This window comes from Mandrillus leucophaeus, unplaced genomic scaffold, assembly GCF_000951045.1.
Source record: "Mandrillus leucophaeus isolate KB7577 unplaced genomic scaffold, Mleu.le_1.0 Scaffold129, whole genome shotgun sequence".
NCBI lineage: Eukaryota > Metazoa > Chordata > Mammalia > Primates > Cercopithecidae > Mandrillus > Mandrillus leucophaeus.
In genome coordinates this window covers 880,487-890,374 of record NW_012101243.1, presented here as the reverse complement: position 1 = coordinate 890,374, position 9,888 = coordinate 880,487, and the positions used below count along the sequence as shown (strand labels likewise).

Sequence of the window (9,888 nt, the reverse complement as noted above, 5' to 3'; positions counted from 1 at the left end):
GTTTTGTAGAGACGGGGCTTTGCCATGTTGCCCAGCCTGGTCTCAAACTCCTGAGCTCAAGCGATCCTCCTGCCTTGGCCTTCCAAAGCATGGGATTACAGTGGCGTGAGCCACTGCACCCAGCCATAGTTCCATGACAAATTTATACCTCTACAGGCAAGTTATAGAACATTTCCATCACCCTAAAAAGTTCCCTTGTGCCCCCTCCCAGTCAGTCTCTACCCCTCACCCCTGCCCTAGGCAACCACTGATTTGTTTTCTGTCATTATGGGTTAGATTTGTCTTCCTATGGTTTCATATAAATGAGATCATACAGTATGGACTCTTGTATCTGGCTTCTTTTACTTAGCATGCTGAGTAGTTTACTCCTTTTTATTTCTGAATTATATTTCCTTTGAGTTTTATTTTATTTTATTTTAAGAGATGAGGTCTTTCTATGTTGTCCAGGCTGAACTTGAGCTCCTAGGCTCAAGCAATCCTCCTACCTCAGCCTCCTGAGTAGCTAGAACTCAGGTGTGCACCGCTGCAACTGGCTCTTGGTGATCTTTCAAAATAACTCTCATGGAGGGCCTATTATATGCTGGCACTGTGTTAGGCATATCACATTCTTTATCTGTAATTCTTTTTTTTTGAGGCAAAGCCTTACTGTTGCCCAGATTGGAACACAGTGTCGTGAACACAGCTTACTACAGCCTCAACTTCCTGGGCTCACGCAATCCTTCCATCTCAGTGTCCCCAGTAGCTAGGGCTATAGGTGTGCACCAGCATGCCTGGCTAATTCTTTAAGTTTTTGTAGGGATGAAGTCTTGCCATGTTGCCTAGGCTGCTCTTGAACTCCTGGGCTCAAGTGACCATCTACTTCAGCCTCCCAAAGTGCTGCGATTACAAACGTGAACTACCATGCCCAGCCTGTAATTCTTATAGTAGTTCTATGAGGGCTGTAATGATTACATGACTTGTCTGAGGTTCCATGACCAGTCATCCATTTATCTTTTATTGCTGACCCTGCCCCAATTTGAAAGCCCAGTTTGAATGCCAGGATAAATATGGTCTGTTAATGGAATGATAGGAGCTTTGAATCCAAGAGACCTGAGTTCAAATCCAAGCTTTAACCTTTTTCTGGGTGACTTGAGCTCTCTGCTGTTCATCTTATCTCTTAAAGTACGTTAATCACCCTTCTCCAGATGTAATGGATGTAAAGGCTCTAGCGCAGGGCCTGCCACCCAGGGACATTGCATGGAGGCCACAGTGTTTTATCTTTCTTTTTTTTAAAAAAAATTTCCCCATGTGCTAGACCATCCAGGCAGGTTCCTGTGATAAGCTTCAACTACTACCACCATAACCGTCATTATTGCAAAGATCCATAAGTATCTTTTCCTGTGCTTTCTCTAACAGAATACTCTCCTATGGAAAGATTTAAGGAATTCCAGATCAAGTCATATCCTCTACAAGACTTTAGCTCCTTGAAACTTCTGCATCTCAAAAAAGCCTGGGGGTTACAGGGGACGAGCTTCAGCAGGAAGATCGGAACCTCAGGAGACACTCTCCCCAAGATGCTGGGCCCGAAGATCCAGTAAGCTCAGCCCTTGGCAGATAGACAGGTCCAGACTGTGGTTGCAAAGAGAGATAGTACTTATATGGCAGAATGTTGGGGATGCTGGAGAGGGGGCAAAGGTGGAGGACACAGGTCAATCCCAAAGGGTTGTGCATGAGGCAGCCTAGAGATGTCCTGGGTCTGAGAGCCAGGACCTGCATTCTCCACCTGTAACTCACAAGGCTACTTCAGGCATTCAGCCACGTCTTTTCTCAGGGCCTCAGTACCCCATTTAAGGAAGAAGGGACTGGACAGATCTTCCGGCTCTGACATTCTGTCGGTCTGTGTGTTTCTGGGCTGTTTTGATTCTGAGCTGCTTCAGAAAATTCTGTCCATCTAAGGAAGGCAGTTATAGCACAGTAGATAAGAGCCTGTGTTTGGAATTAATCCTGGCTTGGCCACTTATTTTAGCTCTGTGTCCCCAGGCAAGGGACTTGACCTCTCTAGGCTGTATTTCTTGGTAGATAATAGCATCTAAGTCTTGGGGTTGTTGCAAGCCAGCAGTTAAATGAGATACTGATAATTATAGTTAACACTTACAGAATACTTTTTGTAGCTGGGCATAGTGGCACATACCTGTAATCCTAGCTACTCAGGAGGCTGACACAGGAGGATCGCTTGAGCCTAGGAAGTTGAGGCTGCAGTGAGCTGTGATCATGTCACTGTACCCCAGCCTGGGCAACACAGCAAGACCCTGTCTCTTTAAAAAAAAAAAAAAAAAAAAAGGAAAGAAAACAGGCTGGGCATGGTGGCTCATGCCTGTAATCCCAGCACTTTGGGAGGCTGAGGCGGGCGGATCACCTGAGGTCAGGGGTTCGCAACCAGCCTGGCCAACATGGTAAAACCCTATCTCCACTAAAAATACAAAAATTAGCTGGGTATGATGGCAGGCGCCTGTAGTTCCAGCTACTTGGGAGGCTGAGGCACAAGAATCACTTGAACCCAGGAGGCGGAGGTTGCAATGAGCTGCGATCATGCCACTGTACTTCAGCCTGGGCAACAGAGCCAGACTTCATCTCAAAACAAAACAAAACCCCTTTTCGGTGCCTAGTACTGAATTATCTAATTTAATCTCCATAGCAACTCTACGAGTACTATTATAATCATTCCCATTTTTCAGGTGAGAAAACCAAGGTACGGAGAGAGGTTAAGTTGCTTGTTCCAGTTTGCACAGGTGGAAAGTGGCAGAGCCAGGACTCAAACCTGAGCAGCTCAGTGTTGTTATCAGTGCGATTGTCACAACTGGTATGAGGCGGATGCACACTGGGTGCTGTGCTTTTGTTTTTTCTGGTGAGGATGAAGAGCGGAAGATGAGACTCAGTGGGGACCACCCTAGAAGCAGCTCACTGCTGGGTCCAGAGGAGCACAGCCCCCTATCCCTGCTACTTTTGAAATTGAAGTGTCATAATGAGACTAACAATGGCACCAGTGTCAAAATCCCTGCATTCCTGCAAGGGCCACTTCATGTGAGTCCTTTGCCTGTTAACATTTCCAAACTGCTGGCCTCCATAACGAGCACCCTGTCACTTTTGAGCTGTGATGGATAATCCTTCCGAAGAATCTAGGTTGCAGTGATCCAAGATTGTGCCACTGCACTCCAGCCTGGGCAACAAGAGCAAAACTCCATCTCAAAAAAAAAAAAGAAAAGAAAAGAAAAGAAATTTCTTCCTCTTGACTGGGCGCAGTAGTTCATGCCTATAATCCCAGCACTCTGGGAGGCCAAAGCGGCCAGATCACTTGAGGCCAGGAGTTTGAGACCAGCCTGGGCAACATGGTGAAACCCTGTCTCTGCTAAAAATTAGCCGGGCATGGTGGTAGGCACCTGTAGTCCCAGCTACTTGGGAGGCTGAGGCAAGAGTATCACTTGAACCCCAGAAGTGGAGGTTTCAGTGGGCAGAGATCCCATCAGTGCACTCGAGCCTGGTGACAGAGTGAGACTCTGTCTCAAAGAAAAAAAAAAGAAAGAAAAAAGAAAGAAATTCTTTCCTCATGCTGGGCATGAGAGGGCCAGCCTGGACTTCCCACCCAGTAGGCCTGGCATGGCTGCATGGGATCATCAGCCCCTGCCTCCAGGAGAACAGCCCTCAGGTGTTTAAGGGGAGGGCCTGTATCACCTTCCTCTCCCTAGTCTCCTATTCTGCACCCTCCAATTCCTGACAATGGGAGTCAAGTCTCTTCCAGGGCTTGATTTTGAGTTTTCTCGCCTTCTGGGGAGTTGTGAATTCCCCAGGGAGGGGAGTCCTCCATGTGCAGAAGAGTGAGGGCTGATTAGCTAGGGCCTCAGGAGCAGACTGTGTTACAGATGAGCTCTCTAACAAGCTGTCACATTTCAGATCCAGGCCTGTTCAGTCGATCAAATGTGCCATGATCAATACCAAGCTTGGTGAGCTCCCCAAGGAGGCTGCAGTGGGGGCCTACATGAAGGTGCACACTGTGGAGCAGGGAGAAATTTTGGTGAGTATGCCAAGAGCGTTGTTCACCACAGAGTACGTAACACAAATGGGCTGGAATGTTAAGTAATGACGGTAAAGGTTTAAAAACACTTCCCTCCATATTTGATGATATCAAGGAATTGTGTTGATTTGTAAAGATGTGATAAGAGTAGGCCTGGCACAGTGGCTCACACCTGTAATCCCAGCACTATAGGAGACCGAGGTGGGCAGATCACAAGGTCAGGAGTTTGAGACCAGCCTGGCCAACGTGGTGCAACCCTGTGTCTACTAAAAATATAAAAATTAGCCGGGCGTGGTGCGCCTGTGATCCCAACTGAATCCAGGAACAAGGCAAAGATGTTCCCTCTTACCACTCCTATTCAACACTGTACTGAAAGCCCTAGCTAGTCCATTCAAGAAAAGGAAATAAAAGGCATACAGATTGGGAAGGAAGAAATAAAACTATCTTTGTTTGCAGATAACATTATTGTCTATGTAGATAATTCCAAACAATTTTTTAAAAAAGAAAAACCTCCTGAAACTAATGAGATTATATAGCAAAGTCACAGGATACAAGATTAATATACGAGAGTCCATTGCTTTACTTATACCAGCGATGAACAATTGGAATTTGACATTAAAAAACACAATACCAGCTAGGCACAGTAGCCCCAGCACTTTGGGAGGCTGAAGGCGGGTGGATCACTTGAGGTCAAGACCAGCCTGGCCAACATGGTGAAATCTCGTCTTTGCTAAAAATACAAAAATTAGCTGGGGCCCAGGTATGGTGGCTCACACCTGTAATCCCAGCACTTTGGGAGGCTGAGGCAGATTGGATCACTTGAGGTCAGGAGTTCAAGACCAGCCTGGCCAACATGGTGAAACCCCATCTCTACTAATAATACAAAAATTAGCCAGGCATGGTGGCGCGCACCTATAATCCCAGCTGCTCGGGAGGCTGAGGCAGGAGAATCACTTGAACCTGGGAGGCGGAGGTTGCAGTGAGCTGAGATCGTGCCATTGCACTAAAGCCTGGGCGACAAGAGTGAAACTTCATCTCCACCAAAAAAAAAACACCCAAACCAAAACGCCAGGTGTGGTGGCGGGCACCTGAAATCCCACCTGTTTGGGAGACTGAAGCACAAGAATTGCTTGAATTCGGGAGGCGGAGGTTGAAGTGAGCCAAGATTGTGCCACTGCACTCCGCTTGGGTGACAAGAGCAAAACTCCATCTAAAAAAAAAAAAAAAAAAAATTAATAACAAATCCATAAATTACCTAATATTTTTACAGAATCTAATTTCTAAAGAATTCAATTTCTAGGCCAGGCGCGGTGGCTCATGCCTGTAATTCCAACACTTTGGGAGGCCAATGCGGGTGGATCACCTGAGGTTGCGAGTTCAAGACCAGCCTGACCAACATGGAGAAACCCCGTCTCTACTAAAAATGCAAAATTAGCTAGGCGTGGTGGACACCTGTAATCCCGGCTATTTGGGAGGCTGAGTCAGGAGAATTGCTTGAACCCAGGAGGTGGAGGTTGCGATGAGCCAAGATGGCGCCATTGCACTCCAGCCTGGGCAACAATAGCAAAACTCTGTCTCAAAAAAAAAAACAAAAAACAATTTCTAAGGAATTCATTATGAAAAGGCTAAATATTGCATGATTCCAATTCTATGACATTCTGGAAAAGAAAAACACTATGGAGATAGTAAAATTATCAGTGGTTGCAAGAGGTTTGGAGTTCAGGAGATGGGATGAATAGGTGAAGCACAGGGGACTTTTAGGGCAGTAAAATTATTCTCTATGGTACTGTAATGGTGGATACAAAAGCATTTGTCAAAACCCATTTAATTTTACAGCACAAAAAGTGAATCTTAATGTATGCAATTTGTTAAAACAGAAAAAAATCAGCTGGGCATGGTGGTTCACACCTGCAATCCCAGCACTTTGGGAGGCTGAGGCAGGCGGATCACGAGGTCATCGAGATCATCCTGGCTAACACGGTGAAACCCCATCTCTACTAAAAATACAAAAAATTAGCCGGGCATGGTGGCAGTCGCCTGTGGTCCCAGCTACTCTTGAGGCTGAGGCAGGAGAATGATGTGAACCCAGGAGGTGGAGCTTGCAGTGAGCAGATAGCGCCACTGCATTCCAACCTGGGTGACAGAGCAAGACTCCGTCTCGAAAAAAAGAAAAAAGAAAAAAATCATCTAGGAGGTCAGTGGATCCTAGGAAGGAATACAAACTATGACAAGATAATCTAACCATTACAAATGTATGAAACAATCTCTGTGAAGCAGTTGGGGGAAAAGATGCTGACTTAAGTAACTTTGGAAATGAGTGGAGTTGGTAAGACTAAAGCGAAAGGAACTGTGTCTGAGCACTGTGCCCTAGTGATAAAGCTGTTTCTCATGAAGTTGTGGATTAACAATACTTCTACTACTATACATGTACACAGTGTTAACACTGAAATAAATCAGTTCAGTAAATGGATGGCAGAGGGTAGGAGCCAGGTTTTTCACAATTTAAGCAGGAATGTATAGAAAGCAGGGGGAGCCTAGAATGCTCCATGTAGTAATGGATTAGAGTTGAAAACATCAGTAGATACTCAAATTTAGCTCAATATATACTTACAGATAATTATGTATAGAAATATATGTGTAGGTAGGTCAGGCATGGTGGTTCACACCTGTAATCCCAGCACTTTGGGAGGCTGAGGTGGGCGGATCACAAGGTCAGGAGATCGAGACCATCCTGGCTAATACTGTGAAACCCCATCTCTATTAAAAATACAAAAAAATTAGCTTGGCATGATGGCGGGCGCCTGTAGTCCCAGCTACTCGGGAGGCTGAGGCAGGAGAATGGCAGGAACCCGGGAGGCAGAGCTTGCAGTGAGCGGAGATCGCGCCACTGCATGTCAGCCTGGGTGACAGAGCGAGACTCCATCTCAGGAAAAAAAAAAAAAGAAATATGTATGGGTATGGTTAGAAACATACAACTGTTTTGCTCTGTCAGATAATAGGGCCTAAAAGAAATGATACCCTTCCAGCAATGAGCACACTTAGCACTTGGATCTTGGTTGGTTGGTTGGTTGGTTGGTTTCTTTCTTTCCTTCTTTCTTCTTTTTTGTTTTTTGAGACAGAGTCTTGCTCTGTCACCCAGGCTGGAATGCAGTGGTGCCATCTTGGCTCACTGCAACCTCTGCCTCCTGGGTTCAAGTGATTCTCCTGCCTCAGGCTTCCAAGTAGCTGGGATTACAGGTGCCCACCACCATGTCTGGCTAATTTTTTGTATTTTTAGTACAGGTGGGGTTTCACCATGTTGGCCGGGTTGGTCTCGAACTCCTGACCTCGTGATCCACCCACCTCAGCCTACCAAAGTGCTGGGAATATAGGTGTAAGCCACTGTGCCCGACCTCTTTTATTCTTTTTAAGAGACAAGGTCTTGCTCTGTCACTCAGGTTGGAGTGCAGTGGCGAGTGATCATGGGTCACTGCAGCCTTGAACTCCTGGGCCCAACCAATGCTCTCACCTGAGTATTGTGAATAGCTGAGACTGCAGGTGTGTGCTGCCATGCCCAACTAATTTTTTTATTTTTTGTTAGAGACAGGGTCTCACTATATTGCCCAGGCTGGTCTGGAACTCCTGGCCTCAAGCAATACTCCCACTTTGGCCTCCCAAAGGGCTGGGATTACAGGCGTGAACCATCGTGCCTGGCCTCCATACTGTTTTTCATAAAGGCTGTCCTAATTTATATTCCCACCAATAACATTTGAGGGTTCCCTTTTTTCCAAATCTTTGCCAACATTTGTCATGTTTTGTCTTTTTGATAGTAATCATTTTAACAGGTATAACTCAATATCTCATTGGATTTTCACTTTGCATTTCCATGATGATCAGTGATGTTGAGCATTTTTTTCATATACCTGTTGGTCATTTGTATGTCTTCCTCTGAGAAATGTCTATTCAGAGTTTTTGCCCACTTCTTTTTTTTTTTTTTTTTTTTAGACAGAGCTTTGCTCTTTTTGCCCGGCTGGAGTGCAGTGGCCGGATCTCAGCTCACTGCAAGTTCCACCTCCTGGGTTTACGCCATTCTCCTGCCTCAGCCTCCCAAGTAGCTGGGACTACAGGCGCCCACCACCTTGCCTGGCTAGGTTTTTTTTGTATTTTTTAGTAGAGACGGGGTTTCACCGTGTTAGCCAGGATGGTCTCGATCCTCTGACCTCGTAATCCGCCCGTCTCAGCCTCCCAAAGTGCTGGGTTTACAGGCTTGAGCCACCGCGCCCGGCCTTTGCCCACTTCTTAACCAGGCTATTTTATTTCTTGAGACTGTGTTGTCTAAGTTCGTTATACATTTTAGATATTATCCCCTTATCAGATGTACAGCTTGCAAATATTTTCTATCATTCTTTAGGTTGTCTTTTTACTTTGTTGTTGTTTCCTTTGCTATGCAGAAGCTTTTTAGTTTGATGCAATCTCATTTGTCTATTTTTGCTTTTGTTGCCTGTGTTTTGGGGTCATACCCAAAAAAAAACCATTGCCCAGGCCAATGTCAAGAAACCAGATCATGATTTCTAATACAATTTCCCAATAAAAGGAACAAGGGCTCTTTGGAAGAATGGTTGAATCTAGGACTAGGGCAGGAAATACACAGGATGAGTCTAGAACATATTGTAATGCCAGAAAGTAAGGAAGAGCTGGGGGAGGGGCAGGAACTACTTTAATATGGGAGCATGTCCAAGGACACGGGGGCCACCTAAAATATCTCCCAGTGGCCAAAGCTGAAACAATTTGAAAAACAAAATAAAGCAGTGTTGGATTATAACCAAAAGTACAAAATAAACATTCGTGAGTACATATTGATATAAATGAATTAATAATGAATTAATAAATGGAGGAGAAGAGACAAATCTCCCTGCAGAATAAATTTCAAGCAATTTATGTAGCTACACTGTCTTAAAGGAGAGAGAGCCTAACTCTCTACTCCTTTAATGTGGGCCATGCATAGGACTTCCTTCCAAAGAATACAGTATGGCAAGGGGGGAGTGAAGTAACTTTACAGTGGAAAAAATCTGAAAAACACAGCCAGATCATCAAGGTCAACATCAATAGTAAAACATCATGTTGATAGTATTGTTCCTTGATAGGATGTGATGAAAATATCACTTAACTTCTGTGGCCATCCTCTCAATATCTTATAACTCCAGTCTAATCATGAGACATGATTAGAGGGAAAACATGAGACAAATTCTAACAATGGCATCCCACAAAATACTCAGTGAGTACCCTCAAAACTGCCAAGATAATAAAAAATGGCCTGAGAAAATGCCACAGCCAAGAGGAGCCTAAAGAGCCCTGTTATTAAACGTAATGTTGTATACTGGATAAGACAGTGAACTAGAAAAAGGGCATTAGGTGAAACAGGAAATCTAAGCAACTCATTGACTTTAGCTAACAATAATGTAGCAGTAGAGGTTCACTAATTGTAACAAAGACTTACCAATGTAAGATGTGGGAAACTGGACGTGGAGTATATAGGCACTTTCTGCACCATCTTCTCAATTTTTCTGTAAATCTAAAACTGTTTTAAAAAATAAGACCACCAGGCCGGGCGCGGTGGCTCATGCCTGTAATCCCAGACGCTTTGGGAGGCCAAGGCGGGCGGATCACCTGAGGTTGGGAGTTTGAGACCAGCCTGGCCAACATGGTGAAACCCCATTTCTACTAAAAATACAAAATTAGTCAGGCATGGTGGCACACACCTGTAACCCCAGCTACTCGGGAAGCTGAGGCAGGAGAATCACTTGAACCCAGGTTGCAGAGGTTGCAGTGAGCCAGGATTGCACCACTGCACTCCAGCCTGG

General features: G+C 45.1%; 1 protein-coding gene across 2 annotated transcripts in view; it reads left to right on the top strand.

Annotated features, from left to right (window-relative positions):
* Positions 1 to 9,888, top strand: part of LOC105533825 (cyclic nucleotide-binding domain-containing protein 2) — a 57,614-nt gene that overhangs the window by 36,213 nt on the left and 11,513 nt on the right. For both annotated transcript variants that reach the window (XM_011972372.1, XM_011972371.1), the window contains exons 8-9: positions 1,396 to 1,573; positions 3,928 to 4,048. In XM_011972372.1, the coding sequence (XP_011827762.1) occupies positions 1,396 to 1,573; positions 3,928 to 4,048 (299 nt within the window). The remainder of the gene's footprint in view (positions 1 to 1,395; positions 1,574 to 3,927; positions 4,049 to 9,888) is intronic.